This window comes from Melanaphis sacchari, unplaced genomic scaffold (assembly GCF_002803265.2).
Source record: "Melanaphis sacchari strain LSU unplaced genomic scaffold, SCAv2.0 Contig48_pilon_pilon, whole genome shotgun sequence".
NCBI lineage: Eukaryota > Metazoa > Arthropoda > Insecta > Hemiptera > Aphididae > Melanaphis > Melanaphis sacchari.
This window is the reverse complement of record NW_020271327.1, coordinates 3,586,280-3,611,341: the sequence shown is the minus strand read 5'-3', so window position 1 is coordinate 3,611,341 and position 25,062 is coordinate 3,586,280. Positions and strand designations below refer to the sequence as shown.

The 25,062-nt window shown below is 27.2% G+C and overlaps 3 protein-coding genes across 6 annotated transcripts; all 3 read left to right on the top strand.

The window, feature by feature from the left end:
• The first annotated feature begins 193 nt into the window (after nucleotides 1-193).
• On the top strand, nucleotides 194-3,519 carry LOC112598453 (transmembrane protein adipocyte-associated 1 homolog). The gene is made up of 9 exons (XM_025344917.1): nucleotides 194-325; nucleotides 550-730; nucleotides 1,294-1,426; nucleotides 1,529-1,691; nucleotides 1,891-2,087; nucleotides 2,149-2,209; nucleotides 2,651-2,834; nucleotides 2,910-3,039; nucleotides 3,214-3,519. Exons 2-9 carry the CDS (start codon nucleotides 609-611, stop codon nucleotides 3,361-3,363), a joined length of 1,140 nt encoding a protein of 379 aa, XP_025200702.1. The 5' UTR covers nucleotides 194-325; nucleotides 550-608; the 3' UTR covers nucleotides 3,364-3,519.
• Nucleotides 3,520-7,202: 3,683 nt separating this feature from the next.
• On the top strand, nucleotides 7,203-11,000 carry LOC112598470 (motile sperm domain-containing protein 2-like). Its single transcript, XM_025344945.1, has 10 exons — nucleotides 7,203-7,344; nucleotides 7,548-7,694; nucleotides 7,789-7,972; nucleotides 8,036-8,199; nucleotides 8,269-8,453; nucleotides 8,561-8,633; nucleotides 8,697-8,821; nucleotides 8,890-9,078; nucleotides 9,458-9,595; nucleotides 10,808-11,000. The coding sequence occupies exons 1-10, from the start codon at nucleotides 7,275-7,277 to the stop codon at nucleotides 10,931-10,933; spliced, it is 1,401 nt and encodes a 466-aa protein (XP_025200730.1). The 5' UTR covers nucleotides 7,203-7,274; the 3' UTR covers nucleotides 10,934-11,000.
• Nucleotides 11,001-18,645: 7,645 nt separating this feature from the next.
• On the top strand, nucleotides 18,646-24,590 carry LOC112598420 (transcriptional repressor CTCFL-like). 4 transcript variants are annotated; one of them, XM_025344871.1, is made up of 15 exons: nucleotides 18,646-18,936; nucleotides 20,690-20,742; nucleotides 21,337-21,498; nucleotides 21,555-21,650; nucleotides 21,712-21,827; nucleotides 21,885-22,118; nucleotides 22,194-22,306; nucleotides 22,446-22,615; nucleotides 22,713-22,849; nucleotides 22,910-23,060; nucleotides 23,128-23,279; nucleotides 23,334-23,474; nucleotides 23,550-23,759; nucleotides 23,953-24,148; nucleotides 24,215-24,590. In XM_025344871.1, the coding sequence occupies exons 2-15, from the start codon at nucleotides 20,715-20,717 to the stop codon at nucleotides 24,349-24,351; spliced, it is 2,043 nt and encodes a 680-aa protein (XP_025200656.1). In that variant the 5' UTR covers nucleotides 18,646-18,936; nucleotides 20,690-20,714; the 3' UTR covers nucleotides 24,352-24,590. The 4 variants fall into 4 exon arrangements, with proteins under 4 accessions (XP_025200656.1, XP_025200657.1, XP_025200658.1 ...); XM_025344872.1 differs by lacking the exon at nucleotides 18,646-18,936 and adding an exon at nucleotides 18,957-19,465; XM_025344873.1 differs by lacking the exon at nucleotides 18,646-18,936 and adding an exon at nucleotides 19,500-20,617.
• Nucleotides 24,591-25,062: the final 472 nt, after the last annotated feature.

Sequence of the window (25,062 nt, the reverse complement as noted above, 5' to 3'; positions counted from 1 at the left end):
TAGTAGCTGGTATTATCACAGAATATTAGTACAGTGTTGTACATTTCAACATATTTTCACAAAACTTTTAATGAAAATTAAAAAATATTATGATTATTTTGGTACACTGTATGGAATGATATTAACAATAAATATATTTTTTTTTATCAATTTTCAAACAACAATAAAAAATTTGGCCTGCTTATCACTTAAAGATAATGTTTTTTTTCTCTTGTGAAATAAATATGTAAAAATTCAATATTGTGAAATGTGAATGACTAACGTTAAAGATGTAAACGATATGAAGTGAACGCTGAACAATATGTCAGTATCCTACATTGATACGGTATGTGTGTGTTTAATGAAACAATTAATGTTTGAATTATTTAATTATTGGAGAAAATTAAACAAGTATTAACATTTGATTGTAATTAATTCACATTATTCACAATTCAAATTGAGAACAATAACTTATTAATTGTCATTACGTCAAAATTAAACCATTTTAATATCAAGAGCATATTGTGTTGGATATTTTTTTTTTTTTTATCAGTTAGTATTTGTTTTTAGAACAATTTATTACACTGATGCTGAATTGATATTTTATCTCGCAAAAAAGTAAAATAGTTATGGAAGATCCTCGGAGTTTAGAAACAAATAGGTTGCTAACCAATATAATGAACAACAGTACTTCAATAGACGAAGAACATGTATGTAAACTAGTTCTTTACATGGAAATACCAAGCATCAAGTAAGACATTAATTTAGTATTAGTTACTAATTGTATATGTATCTATTAACTTTATATAATCTAATTGTATCTATTTGGCTTATAAAGTTAAATATGTGTACTAATTTGTTCAAATAAGTTAAAAAGGTTTAATTGACTTTTTGTAATAATTTATTGTCTCTTATTTAAAATAGGCTCAACAACATACAAATACATTAACACTAGTGTGATATAAATGAGTAGGGGCTATACATTTTTCTGATAGACAACTCTTTAATTCTTTTATAAATGTTAACTTTTTTATCCGCCTATTTTTTTTTTATATACAACTAATTTAAAGCTATAATGTTAATTTAGGCAATATGCATTGATTTGTTTTTTATTACTCTGGTACTCAATTGTAATTACTACCTAATCAAGTTTTTCAAGTTTTATTGATATTATTTTCTTAAAGTTTTATATTATACTTCATTATTTATTTATTTTAATTCTAAAAGATAAGATTACAATCTTATTAAAAAACCAATTATCATATGACTTTTATTAGTATTTAATTTTATGCATTTATTTGTGTTATTTTAAAGCGTTCGTGTATGGGATGTAGCAATACTTATTCCTAACTTAATATTCATGATGTATTTAGTGACCAAGTTTAGTCGTGCAAGATTAAAACTTCGAGCTGCTAATAGTCCTATTTTTTTTACATTCTACTGTTTGGTAAATAATATTTTTTATTCTCATAATATCTTTATTGATTTAAATAATCTTTACTTTTAAAAAGTGTTAATCTTACTAATAGTTCTTTAACAATATATTTAGGTTTTGTTCAATGTATTTACTAGTATACTAAGATGCCTAATTTCAATGACACTCAATTTTAGTAATTTGGCTGCTGATTCCATCAATATAACGCTTTGGATTTTAGTCAAATGTTTCTTTTTGGCTACTGAAATGAGTGTAATTGTCTTCGCCTTAGCTTTTGGTTAGTAAAATAATAGGAAAAATGTATTTTCAGTTTAAATTTTTCTCTTATTTAAGTGTAAATATAATTATGATACAATTAATGTAGTATCAAACTAAAACAAAAATATTTTATAAATGCATGTTATCAGCTTAGTAATTTTAAAATTAGCCATATTACTATCAATTAGAATGAATTATAAATTTTATGTTTATTACAGGTCATATGGAAAGTAGAAGCAGCATAAGATATGTACTTATCACAACATCATTTATTTCGTTAGCTTATTCGGCTTGTCAAGGAGCTTTGGAAATTTTTATGCCAGATTCTATTTTTAGAATCAACTCAAAGGATTTAAATTTATTTGGTCATGGTGGTATTATTTTCTGGTTAATAAGTTCTGTCATTTTTGCTATGGTAATATATTGAATAAATTAACTGATTTTCGTCAAATATTTATTAATTTATTTTTTTATAGTTGTATTTGTTTATACTGGTATTGCCTCAGACTAGACTTCGAGAAAAACTTGCATTACCAGGTAAATACTTTTATTATTTTTGTTATTAATAGTATTAAAAAGCTTTAAAGCTACCTACATAATTTTAATTTCTTTATGAAAACAAAATAACTTATTATTTTTACAGTGATAAATGTTTTTAAATTTATATTTTACCTTTATTTTTTTTCTTTTATTACACCTTTACCTATCTTATGGTGGGTTTACTCATATTAAAATAATAAACAAAAACTTATCTTTCCCATCACAGATGAGGCTCAGGTGTGTTCTTCAATCTTTCTTAAAAGTTGAGATGTTAGTAAAATGAATGTTGTAAAAAAAATATTCTAAGAAGGAAGGATATAATTAATGTCTTTTATTATAAAAAAATACATAATAAGTGGTTAAAATTTTTTCTATATTTTGTTATTATATATTATAAATAATGATTAATGAATAACAATTTATGTTTTTTTTTTTCAGTTAACCGGTCATTTTATGTATATGTGTCACTTTTAGCAAATTTAAATGGTATTGGCTCTATTGGTTGTACATTATTGTTATTAAAAATTGCTGAAGGTCTTTGTATTGTTGATGTAACAACATTTCTATATTTTGCTCTATTTACACCTCTAGTCTACATAACATTTTTAAGCTCATTCTTTAGGTAAATAATATTTAAAATATAATAAAAAGTATATACACTTTTTAAAAATAAATGTTATTATTTATTTTATTTTAGTGTTTCACAATCAAGTATTATGTTCTCTTATAAAGCACAAAATGATGATCGTGTTGATGAAGATACTGTGTCATTACCTCATCAACCATCATTTTCATCTTTAAAAACTGATTCAGACTATATTTATCAGGTAAATATTGTAAAATTATTATTTGATTAACTTTAACACTAAACAAAATATATTATATTAATTTTTAAGTCTATTTAAAGATAATTCAAATGAATTTAGATAATAATAATTTATTATTAGTAAAATATTATAAAATATTTGTAAACTAAATATTCTTGATTTACTAATTTACAGACAGATAATGTATACAACAATACTCGTTTTTCTATTAATGATAGACAAATAGCAAATCCGCTGTACAATGCTTCATTACAAAGTCCTGATAGCATTACTGGTTATAGCATGGATGAGCAAACTATTGACATTGAAGAACAAAAAAAGTAATAATGTATATAGTTTTAGAGTATTTTTCTGGTGTTCCTGTGTTAACTTTATTATTTTAAAATTTTTACTACCTAGTTTGTTAAGTTGTGTATTAGATAATTGTATAATATATTTTTAAAATATAAATTTAGTCAATTTAATTAATTGGTGAAATAACCATCACAATTTTAAATTATTCAATTATTTATTTATTACTTAATCTTCTGTTCTTTATTTTTCAATTTTATTTAATTCTAGATTTATAACGTTCTAAGGAGTATTATATAATTTTATAGTACAATAAATTGTGATTTATATTTGTTTAACTTATGTTTAAATTATAATATCCAATATATATATATATATATGTATAAGTGAATTACACTTGGTTGATTCCTATAATTTGCACAATTATTAATTTAAAACATTTCATAAAATAAATCAAATATTATACAATTTATAAACCTAATCTAAAAAAATCTGAAACTGGTTTTGATCAAATTTTGTTCTTAGCTCTTTAATTGTAAATATTAGCTGATCAGTAACAAAATATAGTACCATTTGTTTATAATTATTTTTTTTACTTTTTATTATCATAAATTTAACAAATGTAAATGTATCAATTGTATTCATTATTAAACAAATTGTTATTATGATAGAAATAAAACTAAATAGTTTGCTCTTTAAACTATGAAACATCCTTTTCGTGATTGTACAGAATGAAATAATTAACTATTGAATACTTGATAGGTAGCATTGTTGATACTTTCACATTTTTAGGCCTATTTGCATTACAATAACACCATCAATTATAGAAACATGCGGAATCAATCTTAGGCTTTTTTAAAACTATATTAATTAATGATATACTTTGGTGTATTTTGATACATAAAAATTGAATTTGGGATGAGTAGTTTACGAATTATAAGCACTTAAAGTTTTAGTGAATTAAGAAATGACTGACATTATGCGTAGTATCCATGTACCTCACTATTCCCCTCATCAAACTTTAAATATTTTCAACTCATAAATTGTTTGTCCTAAATTATTATTTTATATATCAAAATACTTCAAAAACATTCCGCTTCAGAATATAAAATTAAAAATATATGTTTTTATTAAAAAAATATGACGATAAGAATTATTGTTTTATTTCAGCTGGAAATTATGTTAATAATTGTTTTCTTAAAGATTTTTAAATAATAAGTACTGTTTGACAAAATAATCGCCTAGAATATAATGATCAATTCTCCAATAAATTAGTTGTTGATATTTTAAAAATATAAAATCAATAAAATCATATTTTTTATTTGCCGATAATAAATATCTTGAGAATTATGGTATTTCCAACATCTTATAATACATCTAACAGAATCTAGCTAAAAAAAAGTATTCTTATTTTGTTGAATATAATTTTTCATCCATTTTAAATTTATCAGGTTTTATTGCCATCATCTGCATAAAATAAATGTATGTATATATGGAGCATTAGGGCCTATTAACTTCTAATCCTAAACTGTGTTTATAAAATGCCACATTTTGCACCTCCTTCCCCCCCTCACAAAAAAAAACTCCTAAATTCACCACTTTTACTAATAATCTCTGAAAGAATTTTGAATTTGGGAAATGAATTCGGATTTGACTTCTTTATTTGTAAGTATTTGCTTTTTATTATTTTTATGTTTGTGAAAACTTGAACAATATTCCAAAATATTTCGGCTCTTTTAATACTTTTTTAAAGTATTGAAATTAATAATTATCTATATAAATAAAAACAATATTTTATGTGTGTGTGTGTCATATAGGCATGCTCAAACATTTTTTGCAGGGTACCTTTGCCGGTATTTTTAAATATACCTAACTCAATATATATATATACCTAACTCCCCAAAAATTCTTAACATTACAATAGGTAACTCATGTTGAACATTTAAAAATATTAATAAATATGTATGACTTAGTTATAACGTTAACGTATACTTAAACAAACAATGAATGCCGCTCTCCCTCCCACAATATAATACAAAATAACTAACAAGTCATACCTACATTACGTTTTGTCGTCGTTATAAAACTTTTGAAATTTGTAGGCATACGTAGCTGATACTTCATTAATTTATAATACAATAACGTCAAAGTTGAGTCACTTGACATTTAGTCGTTATAAGAGTTCAAACGTTAAAAGGGTTAGAGTGGGTTAGGTAGGTACCCAAATGTCAAATATTATAATATATAATATACCTATAGGCAATAAGCACAAAATATTCTGAACGATGTGCATGACGTGTGTAAAATGTAAATGTTAAAATTATCAAAACCAAAATGTACCTGCCGTTCGTCGTTTACCAGTGTTATTATATTGTAATGCGCACACGCGCGCACATTACTGGACGGTTAATGCCATGATCAATAAATCACGGTTAATAGCAATGTGACACGAATCCAGCACATTATTCATTCTATTAAGAACGCTAGGTATAATTTTGGAACAAAAGTACTTGTCTGTATCGGCCAATAACAATAGGTATAGTCAATATTTTATATAACTACCATTTAATGCACTGCAGTACGACACACGCTAATAATACACCAAAGTCCATAATAGAGTAAGTCGTTTTGCTGACTATAGTTCCACGATTTAAGATAAATATAAAATAGGTACTTACCTATTCTCTTCAGGTATTAATATTCATACCTTAAAGTCTAAAGGTTTATCTTAAATTGTGACTAGTATCTGCTAATGTATTAGTATTATGTATTTATGTAACTATCCAACAATTCCAACATTCACTTAAACAGTCTAAAAGGATTTTTCTATAAATCTCAACATGTACTTCGAATCCTAGCTGTACCACCAGGCTCTTGGACTCCTGAATCAGACGCGGATCCAGAGAGTGAGCCCGGGCCCAACCAAAATTTTTAGAAACAATAATTTTAATTTTGAATATCGGCATTCATGTTCTTATTTTAGAATTTTTATTAGTATATTAACCAAATAGGTTGGTTTTATTTTGTTTTTTTAGATTTTTACTAAAGCATACCTAATTGCATATACCTATATTTTATTTTAATAGCAGTGAAGGTTTAATACAAAACCCAAACGAAGTTTTAAATAACTTTGCACGTGATAAGTTAAGCAGATTACATTTTTCCATGTAACTGTATTTCAATATTTTTTTATTTTTTTTTTTTACTATTATTAGTACCTACTAGACTATTTATTGAAATATTTATGACTAAATGAAAATTATTCTTAATTAAATCATAATTTTACTGTATGATCTTTTGAGGTTAAATTTACGGGCCCGGCTAAAAAAGTATTCCTGGATTCGCGCCTGTCTTGAATTTGATCATTTGAACCATTCAAAATCTATAAACCATTAAGTATAAACTACATAGGTTTATAGTAAATTTTTTTATGCACATAACAATGTGAACACAATGCATAAATAATATAATTATTATAATGATATAGTTTATAGTTTATATTGTTTATAATATAATCTAAAAAAATTAGGTATACGGTTCTGATGTAGTAATATAGTACGTTAAATAGTAATAGTGTAGTAGTAGTAGTAGTAGTAGTAGTAGTAGTAGTAGTAGTAGTAGTAGTAGTAGTAGTGGTAGTGGTAGTAACCACTGATTATTCTGTAGCGGTAGAAGATAAATTGATAACAATTGAATACCTACGTCCTATACAGCATTGAAAAAGATAAAAAATTACAGTTTGATTAATAATTCACAGCACTATCCAGTGACACATTTTTAATAGTTTTATACAATTTTTCGTTTAGTACACGTTAATTATTTAAGTATTTCTACAAAATTTGAATTAATTTTGTACAGATGATTTAAATCAACTGCTTATAATATTTTTTTCTAGCTAAATACGATAAATTAATGTTTCCATATTAATTTCTTTTAATACTATTATGGATATCTCACCTGAAAGCATTTCAGCATTAAGACAGTCATTTGAAGATAAATTAAACGAACAAAATGGTAAATTTATTCTCAATATCAGTAATATTTAGAATAGTATATTAGATGTATAATTCCTATTTTATTTTACATAATTTGGTTTGGTTGCAATAGAACATTTTATTTTTAAGGCCAACTAATTAAAATCATTATTGATACATTCAGTTTATCAATAATTTTTTTTTAATGCAAATATAATGACAAACGTTCTATTATTTCCATAGAAGTGTTTCATCCTATGGATCTTGCTAAAATAAATAATTCAGATTCATGGCTTAAAAGGTTTTTAATTCATACTGAAGGAAATCAAGAAGAGGCTTTATCCATGTTATGGAATGTATGTGAATGGAGAAAATCATTTGGTGTTAATGGTAAAATAATTAAATTTACCAAAAGATAATAATCTTGTTTTTAATGTTTTATATTTTTATAACTTTTTTTTAATCTTCTTTATTTGGAATTTAGAAATAAGTGAATCAAATGGTACAGTAAGAATTGATTACTTAGAGGAGGGAATTATGTTTCCTCATGGCGTGGATAAAGATGGTAAACTTATGTTCATTATTCAATGTAAATTGCATTTTAAAGCTTCTAAAGATCCAGAGGAATGTAAAAAGTGTGCAGTGTACTGGTTTGAAAGAATGGAAAGGTAATTAGTTATCAAATTATTTTAGCTATAGTATGTATATTAAATTTGTGGTATTATTTATAGGTTAACTAATGGTGATCAAATTACAATATTTTTTGATATGATGGGTTCTGGTTTAAGTAATCTTGATATGGAATTTACAAATTACTTAATAAATTTACTTAAAATGTATTATCCAGCCTTTTTAAATTACATTATAATTTTTGAAATGCCATGGGTTTTAAATGGTAAGTTTATGTTATTTAATTTTTTATTTTCTATCTAAATAATTTAATTTTACTAAATGTCTTTTTTAGCGGCTTTTAAAATAATAAAAACATGGTTACCAGCCAAAGCTGTAAAAAAAATTAAATTCTTAAATAAACAAAATTTAAATGAATTTGTATCAAAAGAATCAATAATGGTCAGTTGGGGTGGTGAAGACAATTATAAGTTTAATTTTGAGCCAGAAACTAAAAAAGTTGAAGAAACCAAGAAAAAGGTTTTACATTTATTGATTATATATTATCCTAAAACTATTTAAGTTTTAGGGCTTCAATGTACAATTTCAATTGTGTTGTACAAAACTATCAATGTTTTAATTTTTAGGTTCATTTTGCAGAAACAATGGAAGTAAAAAATGTCTCAGGAGATACTCGAGATATTGTGTGTATGCCAAAAGGTAAATATTTTATTTATTTGTTTTAATAAAAATAATTTATAAACTATATTTATTATGTTGTAGAGTTTAAACTGAAAATTAATCCTAGTGAAGTACTTGTATTCAATAAAGATAACAACAATGGCTATAATGAATTAATGGCAAGCCTCACATTTGTAAATGATTTTAAAGATCCAATTGCATTTAAAGTAAATAAAATATTATTTTTTAGGTATTTATAAATATTAAGTATTTTATATTTTATTACATTTTATAGATAAAAACCACTTGTCTTGTTAAGTATAAAGTTCGTCCAAGTACAGGTACACTTACACCTCAAGAAAGTATAAAAGTTACTTTTGTACTTAATGGAATGTCAATAAAACAGACTGATGTGATGAGAGATAAATTTTTAGTACTAGTAATTCCTATTGTAGATACTAAAGATGTAGCAGAAATGTGGAAGGTATTTTTAATTTATATTTAATAATAAAAATATAAATAACTCAAAATTTAAATTTCAAGTATTTTCAATTTTATAATTCTAAATGTTAAATTGGTATTATAATTCGCATCATAAAAGATTTCAATTTCTCTGTGCATCTTTGTAAAAGAATTCCCTCTCCTATGCAGTTATTGTCAAGAGTTTAATTCTGAGTGATGTGCGGAATACATCATGTTTTGGTTATCTCCTGAGTACAATTTCTTGTAGTATAGTACCTCAAATATATATATAACGGTTGAAACAAATATTGAAACATATAAAATGTATAGACTTACTGTATTGTTTGATGGATTAAGTTAAAAATATATAATTAATAATTTATTTTAAATTTATATATTAGATACAATGGGAAACCAAGGAACAACATATTTTGAAATGTAAAATTTTAAATGAAAATGAAACAGTAAATACTTGGAATTCTTATGATAAAAATCATAATAATGATCTTGAGCAAAAAGTTGACAAATTAATGAATGTGGTAAAGTATTTTTATTTGAGTACATATTTGTTTTTTTAATCACTACATACATTGGATTACTCTAAATTTTCTTTACATTTTAAACTTTTAAATTATTTTATTCTATTTTAATAAGTTAAATATTTATATAATATATATAAGTATTGCCTAACAGTTAAAAAATAATATAAATCTAAGTATTATTTATAATCTTAAATATATAGTCACAATGTTTTTATAAGTGTTAGAAGTTAAAATTTTCATTAAATTGGATGTCCTTTATTATAATTTTTTCTCAAAACAATTTAAATTATTTTTCTATATCTAATTCATAAAATATTTAGCAAAGACATTATAACATTCCATTATAAATGTTGATAAAAATGTTATGTTTCTCTTAAAAACTTAAAAAATTTGAACAAGATCTTACAAGCTTAAAATTTGAGAAAATTCTTCAATATCTTAAAAATCTAATTTTATAAAATTAGTGCTGCTCATATATTATTCACTCTTATACAATTTAACATTTTAAGAGAAAAAAAAATAGCTTAACCAATTCAGTTTATTTTATTTTTATTGACTGATAGTGTTATTGTTATTAATCTACAGTATTAAGTTTAAAGGATGATTTTTTAAACTACACTTATTATTTAAAAATATATTAATTTTTTTATATAATTTCCAGTTAAAATAAAACAATACTTTTTTATAACTATTATAATTTTTAATTTTTTTTTTACTTTTTTGAACAACAACATACATTTTTTATTTCATATTTTAATATTGAATATTTTGAAAGTATTTTGATACTTAAAAATCGGTTTTTAAACAAGTAGCTTATGAATTACAAGTATTTAAAGTTTTTATGAGCAGAGTGGTGAAGTATGAGAATACCCAGAAAAATATTAATCTACTCAGTTTACCTAAAATTTAAATATATATAATTCATAAGCTATTTATCAAAATTTTGATTTTTAAGTATAAGAGTACTCTGGAAAATATTTTGGAAAATATACGTTTTCATTCAAAAAAGTAAAAACTTAAAAATGTTGTTCAATAAAAGAGTTACCAAGTATATATCCCTATATATATTATTTATAGACATTATATTTAAAATTCCTCCCTATATAATATTACAAGTTTGATACAAAAGTATATTGTGTTGGTAATCACTAATTACTATTATAATAAAAAATATAAATCAATTTACTAAATCAAAAATATATTTTTCAGGTTACTACTTTAGAAATTTCCAATCGTGTTCTTTCCCAACATATGCGTTACGTTAAGTATTCATTATATATCATACTATTAATGTGTTTATTTGCATTTGGGTTTTTATGGGCTGTATTATCATAAATAGTGAATTCTAGTTAACTGATTGTTAAACTGATTTAATTTATATAATTTTTTTTTTTTAGAAAAATAGATCATTATGAATTTAAATTTGTTTTTTATTTTTATTAGTTTCTTAATAATTTATACTCTTAAAAGAAAAAGACTGATTATTTTTCTAAGGAAAATATTAAAACTGTTATTTTATTAATAAAGTTATAAATATATTAGGATACATACGTTTGATGAAATAAAATAAAAAATTAATATACTCAAATCAATAAAATGTAATATGTATATTAAATCATATTACGATAAAATAAATGTTATTTAATTATTATTTTATTTTATTTTTTACAAAAAATTTCTTGTTATTCTCTTACAAGGCATTTTTTAATACAAATACAATATCATGCAAATAATGACGCATTCAAATTTAAATGGACAACATTGATCATCAATAGGTAACTTAATTTTTTCAATTAAATGTCTGTTCATAAAAATGTCTTACATTTGTTCTTTTTACAGATTTACTTAATTATGTATGATTTAGTTTCAAAATCACAAATAAATAATTTATAATATTTTATAATGATTAATGATAAACTATATACATTAAAAATATTTTTATCAGTCCTTATTTCTTGTTTAAATTATGCATTTATGCAAATCTTGAATTTTGGCATTTTTTGGTATTATATTGATTAATTATACTTATTTGGATGACATTGAATTCAGTCCTGGAAATACTTTTGGGTTATTGAAGTTGAGTCCCTTCAGCCTATAAATTAATAATTAATTAATTGCTGGTTACAATTTAAATAATACTGATTTTAAAAAGTCAAATTTGCAAATTTGCTTATTTATGTATTTTTTTGTTTACTCCTGTAAATATTGTTCCTTTCCAATGTTTTTTACATGGTTTCTTTACTTTCATTTGTAATTTTATGTATGTATAAGACTATTTCCAGAAGAATATCAATAAGAATAAAAATATTTTGATGCCCCGAGTGAAAATATGCATTTAATTTTGCGTGAAAAATGTCATAACTGTTAGTGGTCCAATTAGCGTTTATTGTAAAGTCACTCCAAAGTTCAAGGGGAAACTGTGTTACATCGTCTCTAATGTAATTATTTAAAATGTAATCTGTAAAACTGTCAATTTATTGATTATCCCATAGCTTTATTGCCATAAAATCTTCCGAGAAATACTTGAAACCTTTTAGGTATCTTAGATGAACCTGACTTATGAATTTTTCGTCACAAGCTTTGGCCAAATGAAATCGACACATGATCCAGACTTATTTAATTGAATTGTGGATTCCATTTTCAAAATCAATTAAATATATTGAAAGACTAAAGTATTCGACTCTTTCAAGGTCTACACCAGCTATAAAGATAGTTACGATATCTGTACGGACCTAATTCAAAGATATTATGATAATAAATTTAATATTATTGACCTATTTAGGCATGTACTAGAACTAACAAGTAAAGGGAACGACTCAATCGTATTTTAATTGCGGTATCATTTCGTTGTTTGGCTTTTGGAGCCTGTAAGCGTAGACAGTTACAACTTGTTATAGTTAATTCTCAAAGTCCACTCGAAAGGTAGACATCCCTTTAGGTATTTGTTACTTTAATTCCCTCCCAAAAAAAAGGTATATTTTATAGGTAGTAATTTTGACAGGTAACTTGCGTTCTGTTTTCGGTAGGTACGTAAGTCAGTTGTACAATTATTGTATCACTATAATTGATCGATAGTTAATTAACTGTGCTATTATCTAGTACTTAGTCTAGTGTACCAATATTATTTAATAAATTGTATCTATATGTGTGTAAATCACACGTTGTAGTCATAATATACTGTAATGATATGCTCACACATCATTGTATATTACTATTCATAAAATTCAAACAAATAAATTAACGGTCAAGTTATCGCACGCAGATTAAAACCCCATAAACATCCTTATACCACTGATGAAAAAAAAACGACTTAATATATTATATGGCAGGGATGGGCAACTGAAAGTTATAGAGGGCCAATTTTTAGAAAATTAAAATTTAGCGGGCCAGAGTATAGAGAGCAGAAAATAAAGTTCAAAATATGCATTTTAATTTAGCGTTTATTTTGTTTATAATGTGAATATTAACAGTGAAAAGATTATTGAAAGTAATTAAATATGAATAATACTATTTCTAAATACAAAAATACTAATACAAAAAATGTTATAAAAATTAATTTAATTAAATATAAATAATGCTACGTATTAGTATTTGTTTAATATGAGTTTTGAGGACATGTGATGACTGCTAATGATAAGGCAGCAAAATCAACTTTTATTTCGGAAGAGGAAACACGAAGTAGGTGGCCTAATGTTTCATTCTGTAAGACGATTTCCATACTATAGACATTCGACTTTAAAATTATATGATGTAATTTGATCATATAACGCAGGCCAGATAAAAAAGGTTCGCGGGCCACTAGTTTCCGGGTAGAATACGATTGCGCGCGTACCCTTTTGGCTTACGATCGCTCGTGTTAAATACGAATAATACAATTACACGATTGTGCAATATTGTCAAATTTAATAACACGATGAAACAAATTCTAATATAACTTAATATGTTGTATTTATCTGATTATCTCATCTTTTATCGTAATTTTGAATTTCCGCCATATACTCATATGTATGTAGTTTAGTTACCTACTAATATCTGCTATAATAATATCATTTATCATCATGGAACCAGTTAACGAAGTACGTGTAATTTTGTATGAAAGAAAAAAAGCTTTACTCGTGGTAGAAGAATTTAAATATCGTTTAATTAATAAACGAAAAGATAATTTGATGAAATGTAGATGTACCAGAAAAATGTGTCCAGCTACTATACTAACAAATCAAATTACACAAATTTTTTTTTTTCTAACTGAAATTTACATTTTCACTTTTAATTTAAGAAGGAACTACAAATGGTCCGGAAAGTTTTCATCATACTTTTAACGGACAGTTTTATGCGTGTCATCCTGCAGTTCCAGTAGTCATTTCTGTTTTAATTCAAACGCAAGCCGAAACGTCCATAAAATTGTATTCGATCGTCCAAAAAGGTTCTATCAATAAAATAGCAAAAAAAGATAAGCTACTCAACAATAAAACTATTAGTTTATATAATAATTATAAAAATAATAAGACCCCTGACGAATTAATTATTTATTTAAATGAACTTAGCCAGCTTTTATAAACCTATAAGAAATTGTAAAAATAATATTATAATCACGTTTTATTTTTGACTGTTGACGGTATACATTAATTAACATTTTATGGTATTTTGTATATGTATTTTATGATTTGTTCGTGTATTTTATTATTATATTTATCAAAGTATTATTGAAAACTCAATTTTTAATACAACTACTAAATTAAATTATGCCTAATTTGGCAACGTCGCATGAAGTTTTACGAGCAATCGTACATATATCTTACCCAAAATGTATGTTCTATTGTCCCATTAAAACGTGCGCAATCATGTTATGAAAAAGGTAAAATGAGCGCAATCGTATTTTACCGAATAAAATAACGGTAAAGTTGTCACACGCAAATAGTCCTTAATAAAAACCAATAATCCCTATTGATCACTGATGAGAGAGACGATTTACATTGTTTGGTTAAGTAAGAACTCACACGTTTTTGCAACAATATGGCACAAAGCGTGTGATCTATTTTTATGTGCCGCCAGAGATAAGGGATGGTCCAATAAGGCTCTCCGTCGTCGGGGAGAAGGCCGATTTCTCTAAGGACGCAGAGACCTTTGTTGGAGCTGCCTGCGACTCTGGCTGTCTTGACCACATCGTCTTCTCTCACCAGTGCAGGCACACCAGACAAGCGAGCAGGAGCTCTACTCAAAAACCACCACACACCATACCCACAAGATTCTGCGAGCGACAGCTGAACTTCTTTTTTTATAACTTAAATCAGAGTTGTTTTTTCTTATTTAAACTTAAGTTTTTCCTAAGTCATGTCGTAATTTGTGTCACCTTACATCTTTCTCCGAGGAACGTACTATAAATATTCACTACGACGAACCAGGTTAGGTGCAAGTCTAAAATACTTATTGTTAGTAGGTACAGATTCTTATGCTACTTAATTTGCGTAACAGTGTATTTGATCATATTCTCGAATCACGATCTCAAGAGCCCTCCGAAGAACAAGAAAAAGGTAATAACACGAGAACAAGTATATTCAATAATTATTAATACCGGATTTACATACAAGGCTTGTGTCCCTTGTGTCAATCCGGCCGCATCTCCTCCTCTTTCTTTGCCATATTTTTAACTTAAATATTTTTTATCTATTTTGCTTTATTTTTCTCATTATTACAATACACACAACCGTATATAAATAATAAATAATATATTTAGTTTAATATTTGTATAATTTGTATACCTACCTATGATATTTTCAATGTTGTAAACATAACTATCGTCAAAAATGTAATGTGTATATTATATTATGATAGTCATTACTCTTAGTGGCCGTGAAAAATATACAGTTTATAGGATTATACAAATGTACAATAGGTAATTATATTTCTGAAAGGTTTAAATTCGTTCTTCATGTACGGTGTGAACGATAGTAGCTTACAAAAAACTATAAATGCTTGTTGTGAAGCTTTCACTCAAATTTTAATCAAATCTTTTTATTCAACTTGAGGTCATTTATATAGGTATTTTCCAATTCATAAACTTCTTAAAATTATTTCAAATTAATACACGCATCATAATCAATAGCTTATATACATACAACAAAAATAGGTGATAGAAAAAAATATTAACTAATAAAATGCACGGTAAACCGAATAAAAGGTTTTAAATAAAGATATGGTTTAGAGATCTACTAAACATTTAACCATGATGAGTAATGTAAATTGAAGTGGTGTCACTGGACGCTCCCTTCTCTCAAGTCCACATGTCTTTTTATTTTCTTCTGTAAGCCATAAAAATTTATTTATTGTATAAACTAAATGTATACAGATTGTAAATATCCATTTAAAAAAAAAAAGAAAGTATTTTACTATTGAATTTAAAAAAAAGATTTCTTTTAGTTTTCAATTAATATAAAACCTTTGGCCTAAATAGGTATATATATATATATATATATTCAAACTAATAAAATTATTATTAACCTCACCAAATCTACGAATTGTATATGTATTTAATTTTTTTTACTAATATTTTAAATATTTCTTGATAATTATTTATTATAACACCAGTAAATAATAATAATAATAACTATGTATAAAAATATTAATTAATTTAAAATGTAATTATTTATTTTTTTTTTTATCATGAATTGAACATTTTCTATGTATATTATGTCGCATCCATATCGCGGAATTGCACGTTTCTTGAAATGGACTAAGTTTACATCCGTTTCACAAAATGGAAACCAATTTTTTTTTCCATTACATGTAATTTTGCTATTCGGATAATATTTTACGAAATGAATACCTAAGCTACAAAATATAACGAAACTACATAGTTCTATCATATGAACAAACTCTTAGCTTAACAATATTTATAAATTATGATTAATATAATTATTTATAGGTGGATCGTGGGTATATCAAGACTATATTGTGAACTGAGTTATGTGGGAAATGAATTACGCTGTGTAATACAATTAAATTAGAGTAACTATTAAGTACTATAATATTAATTACCTAGGGTATCATGTTGATACCCCATCCATCGCTTCTGTAAATAAAATTATTGAAAGAATCCAAAGAACATTCCGCCGTTACGCTGCTTTTAAATTAAATATATCTGTAATAGAAACTGCAGACGAGAATAATATTTATTGAAAAAAAATATGACGTTATGTCTGTTGTTGAAAAATCGTACTTAATTAGCGAAATAAAGGACAATAACGACCAAAAAGTCCAAGATATTAAGTAAATAACAAATATTCTATAGGTACAGTGTATTGCCGTACTGGTAACATTCGTAGAAGACTTAAAAGACAGTGGCCGCAAGACCTACTGAGTTAATAACAATCCTAAAAATACCCGTTCGGGTGGCACTGCTATAAATGTCTGTCCGTAAATGCTATCTCCTGTCAATTATAAAACGTTCACCAAATTTCCTTATTAAACTAAACTATGTTGTATAAATTGTAAATAATTTTAATAATATTAATAATAAAAATATTAAAAATAAAAAGGTATAGCGCAGAGGTTTCCAAACTTTTCCTACTCGTGGCGCCCCTTTAGAACTGAAGTTTGCTCGGGCGCCCTTAGTAAAATTTACGACTTTTTTTAAATAAAATAGATAAAATAACAAACATGTTTAATTTTCAATAGGTAATATGGAAATATTTATCTTATATTATTCTATACTGAATTATTTAATTTTAATTTTATTAAGTAAAGTAAATTAGACTTAGTTTATTTTTAGAAAGCAATTGAATTAGTGAGATGGATGAGCCTGGACATCACTACATAGTTTTTCAAATCTTGGGATCAAACTTGATACTGCTACTCTCATTTCCTTTTCCACATTGATTTTTGACCAATATTTGCTTTTTATCACAGCGGCCGCCAAAAACCCAGCTTTACATAAATATAGCGAGGCACAGCCGCGGCTCCCCCGATAACACATCGCGGGGCACAGTTTGGAAACCTCTGGTATAGTGTAATATTATTATACATTATAGTGTTCAATAATTTTTATCTAAATATTTTTTTATCAAATAATCTTGACTAATTTTAAAATTTAAAATTATTATGTTTTAACTGTTTTAAGTTTATATAATACCGCATGAAGAATTGTACGATTGAATTTCGATTTTCATATTTGCGTACTGGACTTCTGGACACGAGAGGTAGTGTCAAATTACGCATGACCTTTTTAAATAAGTATATCTACAGTCCCACGACCTGCAATTGAAGCATTTTTGTCAATATGTTCAACATGTAACTGTAAAAAGGTTTAGTTCTAACCAACTGTAAGTTAGTCTTTAAATCAATACTAAGTAAAGATTTTAACAAAAGAGGAAAAGTAGATTTAGTAAATTTTCAATCCATTTCGGATAGAAAATTTAAATGGCTGTCGAAATATCAAGATCATAATACTAAGTTTTTATCCTTAAATGCTTCCGCCTAGGAGTCTAAACGTGCATCCGAAGTAGCTAGTATTTTACTTTCAATTTTTCTATTATTTGGAGCACCAAAAATATTGCAGAGTGGTAATGGAAGGGAATTTGTAAACTCTATTATAACTAAACTAAAATAACTTTGACCTGATTGCATAATAGTTCATGATCGACTATGAAAGTGATGAAAATGTAGATAATTTCGGAATAACTTAGTCTCACTAGTGTTTTTAGAAAAGAAGTTTGTACGCAAAAGAATTCCGCTGCAGCCGTTATACGTAGTTTAAATGTGAGATGGAAATGTTATGAACAACTATTCATCATATTTTAATTGAAAAGGTTACAACTATTTATATTTTTCTAGCATACCAGAGTGTTGTGCGCATGTGTAAAATCGTTAACTTTAGTAGGCTATAACTTCAAAACTGAAAATTTCACGGGTTTGTGTACTGTTTTAAACAAATAGCGGGAAACTGTTTGCGTTTAGAACGTCTTTGGTGGTGACCGATTACCAGGTTTGAGCATATCATCGGAAAAAGGCGGATTCTCGTCGACGCACCGGGTGTAGCAAAACGTCGTATACAGTTCAGTAACAATCGACAGGAATGGAAAAAAATGGCGGTCGTTTTTTGACACCCGTACCCGTGCCGCCACCGTCCCCGTCATCGGGCGTATGCGTGCCGTCCCCGAAACCGCTGCGCGCACCGACGTTTGCCGTTTTCTAACGCCCGTCCAATTCCGGTACACCGTTTGATGAACGCTCGGACGACAACCACGGACAAACCGTGACATTATAACACAAAACCATCGTAGCATCGGCGTCATCTCAGCGGACGTCTGACACTACTCCGCAGCCGCCGTTGCGAACACCGCGTAAGTATAGAACACCTACTCATCCGTATCTCACTCGCCGACGTTAAATGTCGAAAGATATCGACCGTAGCCCAGTGCTGTACCCACCGTCGTAGTCTTCTCGTTCGCCAATATTCGGCAACAATAACGTTAAAACAATTAGAACAACAATAACACCAATAATTTACCAGTGTATCATCGTCATTAACGAATATTATTGTTCGTCGTCGCGCATACATTACCCCGGAATAACGAGTCGACGTGAATATGGTAATAACTTTGGCGGTTTCGTTCTGTCGCGGATTCGCGTCGTGAGCGCTTGTCGCCGTAGCCGCAGCCGTCACTGTCCACTATCGTTGTCGTCGTCAAATAATTGTGCGCGTCGTGCCGTCGCTGTTCATGAGCGACATGAGCAGCGCGGCGGTGGCGGCCGTGGCCAACGGCGCGTCGTAAAATAATATGTGTACGGTTGCCGTGTGGCGGCGCTTTCATAGGATTAATATATATGTCTCGCCGCGGCTGTTAATGATGCCCCCCGTGTACAAAACGTGTAAGTAGCAGAATACTAATAATATGTTTGTAAGTGCACGACTGTGCGACAATGTGTCTCTTTCTTAATTCCCGATAGGCAGCGTTCCGCGGACGTTTCCGTGATTTCTTCCGCGTCTTATCTATTTGTATTAACGATGTGTACGATTCGAACAATATCGTAGTGTCATCATCTAAACGTCTAGTTGACTCTGCACGCTAGTCCGCTGGTGACCACCGACCCGCCGTGTACGTAGTACACTGCGTACGTCGCAGCCCGCGGTCGTCGTCCGAAATAGATTTTTATTAAGCGGACGTCCGTGTCGCCGTCACTCAACGGACACGAAACGGCGTTTAACGATCGTGGTGTGCGATGCGTGACGGTTTTTGCTCCTCGGACCTTTAATAGAGATATCATGCTATGATCGCTATGGGTTTATGCGCTGCTTTTAACGGCGATGGGCCCTCGAAAACGTCAATCGGTACAAACGTCCGTCAGCTCGGCGTTTAATATCGTCGTCGCAGAGGATCTCGGCGACAAAACGATTTTCATTTTTCATTACGCTAAACGGCCAACCCAATCGACGACGCTTCGTGTGTCGTCGTTGTTGTGAATCCTTATCACGGCTGTGTGGCCCTCCTGTACGGTGCAAACCGTCGTTTTGGATTTAATCGATAATAATGTGTTTTAGCCCGACAATATATATTATTATTACGATAGTGTAATGTGGTATATCATATACCTACACATTTTTCTCTTTGTTCTAACGTAGGTACTGCATACTTATTACCGTGTTTGTGTGCATCGTCGTAAGTTCTCCAATCGTTTTCCTCTTGTATTTCACAGCGACAATCAATTATGTTAAATTTTTTTGTTTCGACAGATTTTTCTTGTCTAGTATTCTCGGCCGTTTTTACCGTTTCAATATTATATTATTACTAATTCTCCTCTTCAAGACTGTTTAGTAGTGACCTCGATTTAACGAAATTTTTACCAAACGAAATCTGTATTTTATTATTGAAATGTAAACAGTTGTTTATGTTCTAAAGTGATATCTTATTCTTATCAAGTAAACATTGAATACAATGTTCTAGTCAGTTCTTAGTAGCCAACTTTGATTTGTGTTCTGGTTCCAAACATTTACTATATATTTATGTAGTTGGTGTTAGCAGTGTTAAGTATATTATGTATATTCTAGTTATTAAATATTTTGATCCAAAAAATCAATTTAATATTTGATTATAGGTATTTAATTGAAAATACTTCAACCATGTCTGAAAACGAAGGAACTACTATTGGTAATTAAATTTAGTTATTTTTTATTATACTTATTATAAATCTTATATTGGTTAAAAAGGTTCTTAAAACCCTACTCATTATTAAAAAAAAAAAATTGTTAGTTTATGCCATACATAGAAAATAAATTATGGTACCTTTAAATCGCAGATTTATGATATTCAAATATAATTTTTATAAATATGTTATTATATGTTATGGAAAAAATAAAAATACCTGGAAAACTTTTTTTGATTTAATAATCATAAACTTAAATTCTAGATTAACAGATGGTTCTTATAGTGAAATAATAGTGTTTTTCTCAATTCAAAATTCACAATTTTATCCTTGTGTTAACTGTTTTATTGACTGATCCTGTTTCATGATATATTTTCATTGGTAGCTATGTGACTTTTGTTATGATTATCAATCAATTATATCAATAAATATCTAACTTATAACTTACCTCAAGCATTCATGAAAAACAAGTTTTTTATGTGAGATATCAAACAATGTTTTAATTTCAAATATATTATTAGTTCTGTTTTTGAATTTAAAAACATTATCCATGAATAGATGATGCCTTTACCACCTTTAACTTGACCATTGTTTATTAGTATTAGATGGTGGATCATCAGCAAATACAATGACTATTGATGGGACTCAAATAAAGTTGGAGGCTTCAACTTCTGGCACTGAAAATATAACTGATATACAAAATTATTTGGATTCATTTAATAAAGAAATTGAAGGAAATGAAGTAACACAAGTACACACTGGTGAGTATTGTTTTTACTTAAAAGTTTATTTTGTATTTTAATAAAAATGAATTTAGATGGGGACTCAGTAGAACATGCTTATTTCATTGATCAAAACGTCCAATATTATTATCAAACAACTACAGGAGATGGCCAGATGGTTATGGTTGGAGGTAGTTATTAGTTTTATTCAAATTTAAAATGCCATATTTTTAAAACAGATTTTAATTTTAGGCCTTTCGGAACAAGATGCACAAATGATGGCCGAAACAAATGAAAACCATATGGACAATGTCACTCAAATTGTTTTACCTAATGTACAAGATAAAATTAAAAAAGATATCCCTCAAGTAAATTAAAATATTAAATAATGATTAATATAGATAGTAAAATGTTTGAAATTTTAGATTGTTGCTCTAGGAGATGGTAGTGGTTATCAAACAGTAACTCTTGTTCAAGCTGATGCTGAAGCCAACAATTATGTACTTTATGTAGTTAAGCAAAATGATAAAAATGATGAAACTTCTAACGTTATGGAAATCTCACAAGAAGAACATGATCCAGATGATCCTGATGTTAGTAATGTATATGATTTTAATGATGCGGAAGACCCAGCTCTACCAAAAAAACAAGAAGTAGAAGTAAGTGTATAAAGAAAAATAAAACATTCTTATTCAACTGTTATTATTAATATAAGTAATGTAATATTTATTTAGGATTCTGGTGAAGAAGATGACAAATCTAAAATAGTTAAATTAGTACCTAAAAAATCACAAACTGTAACTCAAGCGCATATGTGTAATTATTGCAATTACACAACTGGAAAAAGGTAATTTCTATTTCTTTTTATTGGTTCTTGATAAGGTTCAAAATGTCTTGATTAATTATTGATTTTATTTATTTTGCATATATTACTTAATTTTTCTACTGCATATTGACTTCATGAAATTTAAAAAATTTACATTTAGGTATTTGTTGTCTCGTCATATGAAGTCTCATTCCAAAGAACGTCCACATAAGTGTACGGTTTGTGAACGTGGTTTTAAAACTCTAACTTCTTTGCAAAATCATGTGAATACTCATACTGGAACAAAACCATATCAATGTCGTAGTTGTCCAAGTGCTTTTACTACATCAGGTATGCAAATTTAATAGTTCTTTAAGTATTTAATACTTTATCATGTTTAATCCATTTTTCTTTTCTTTTCAAATATTTTTATTTATTTATATTACAGGAGAACTTGTTAGACATGTTCGGTATAAGCATACTCATGAAAAACCACATAAATGTACAATATGTGATTATGCTAGTGTTGAACTTAGCAAAATGAGAAATCATATGAGATGTCACACCGGTGAAAGACCATACCAAGTATTTACCATTAAAGATTTCTTTATAACTAAATGTTTATATAAAAATTAAATTTTTTAGTGTCCCCATTGTACGTATGCAAGTCCAGATACATTTAAATTAAAGCGCCATTTACGTATACACACTGGTGAGAAACCCTATGAGTGTGATATTTGCTTTTCTAGGTTTACCCAATCCAACAGTTTAAAAACACACAGATTAATACATAGTGGTAAATTTTATTTTTTAAATTATTAATATTTTATTATAGCACAGAAATGATAAAATTATGATTCTAGGTGAAAAGCCTGTATTTAAATGTGACCATTGTCCAGCTACTTGTGGACGAAAAACTGATTTACGCATACATGTACAAAAGCTTCATACTTCTGATAAACCTATTAAGTGCAAGCGATGTGGTGATGCATTTCCTGATCGTTACCAGTACAAGGTATTGAAGTTTACATTTTCCATTAATATATTATCTAATAAATATTTATTATAGGTTCATTGTAAATCACACGAAGGGGAAAAATGCTATAAATGTGAATTGTGTCCTTATGCTTCCATGTCTCAGCGTCATCTTGAAACTCATATGTTAATACATACAGATGAAAAACCATTCCATTGTAAACAATGTGATCAGGTAAAATATTTTAATTTATATAAATAATTGTATATAAGATAATATCATCTATTCTTATTTTTTTTTTCTAATTAGTCATTTAGACAAAAACAATTATTACGCCGCCATCATAATTTGTATCATAATCCCGCATATATACCACCTCCGCCACATGCCAAAACTCATCAGTGTAATACATGCCAACGATCGTTTAGACATAAAGGAAATTTATTAAGACATATGGAAGTTCATATGCAAGAATCAACTGGAAATGATCGAAATACAGCAATAAAACAAAGACTAGAGGTATTATTATTTTTTAAATTTACTATAAATGTTTAAAATAAAAAAGAAGTTAGGAATACATGCTTATGCTGTGTATTAGGTAAAACTAAATTTATTGTGATAGTTTAAATTTCTACATTATTTAAGTAATTAATGAGTAATTCAGTGAAGTAGATATAATTTAAAAATAATTCTTGATAATAAATTATTACAGTATACAGATTCAGCTAATGAAGACGAATCTGAAGAAGATACAAGTATTCCAACTAGTGAAACTGGAGTTGTTGCAGTAGAAGGTGAAGATGGACAACAATATGTTGTGCTTGAAGTGATTCAACTTGATGGTCAAGATCAGATGGGTAATTACTCATCTTCAAGTGTATCAATACAACAAGTTGACCAATCTTCTTGTAAGTACAAGTTTAAATTAAAACATTTTTGTTTAATTTTTAAATAAAATTATTAATCATTTATAGCTCCAAGTCAGAAAGACCTTACAATTTTAAAAACCGCATCCTTGTTAGAAGTGAAAGAAGAATGTGGTGATGGCGTTGAAAATTGTTTTGGTTTTGATGACGAAGATGATGAAGAAACAACAAACTCAGGTGGTTAAAGAATTTTATTTTAAATGTAAAATTTTATCTAAACTTTTTACATTTCTTTTTATATTATTTGTGTACCAAGTTTTATGTTTTTATCATTTGTCATAATTGATGTATAGTGTAATATATTGAACAAACTGCTCTATTAAAGCTTATAATTGATGTTATTTTAGATTAAAATTATTTAAATCTTCGAAATAAGTATCCAATTTTAAACTGCAATACATATTATTAAACTACTATACCTATTAATTTGTTTATATATAATTTATTTTTATTTCAATTTTGTATTTTGCAAAAAGTTAATGTAAAATACTTAAACTAAGTCATTAGTGATTAACAAATTAGCATGTTTCATATTATATTACGGCTTAAGTTAATTTATAACTGATTTAAAATTGTTTTTTATTCGAATTATTTATGAATATAATATAAACAAAAAAATGAACCAACTAACTGTTAACAAAACTTAGTCAATTCAACATCGCTAATTTGTATTTTATTATAATATACATTACCTATTTTAATTCATTTTTTACTGTGTGAAGAAACTAAAAAAAGTAGATTGATACCTATTATCTAGGGGTTATAAATAATGTTTAAAAAATACAGATTTTTTTTTTATTGTTAAATTAATTTATTTAGAATCTGATTTATTTTAATTATACAAAATTAATTTAATATGTAGTATTTTTTTTTTTTTTTTTTAGTGTATTTTGACA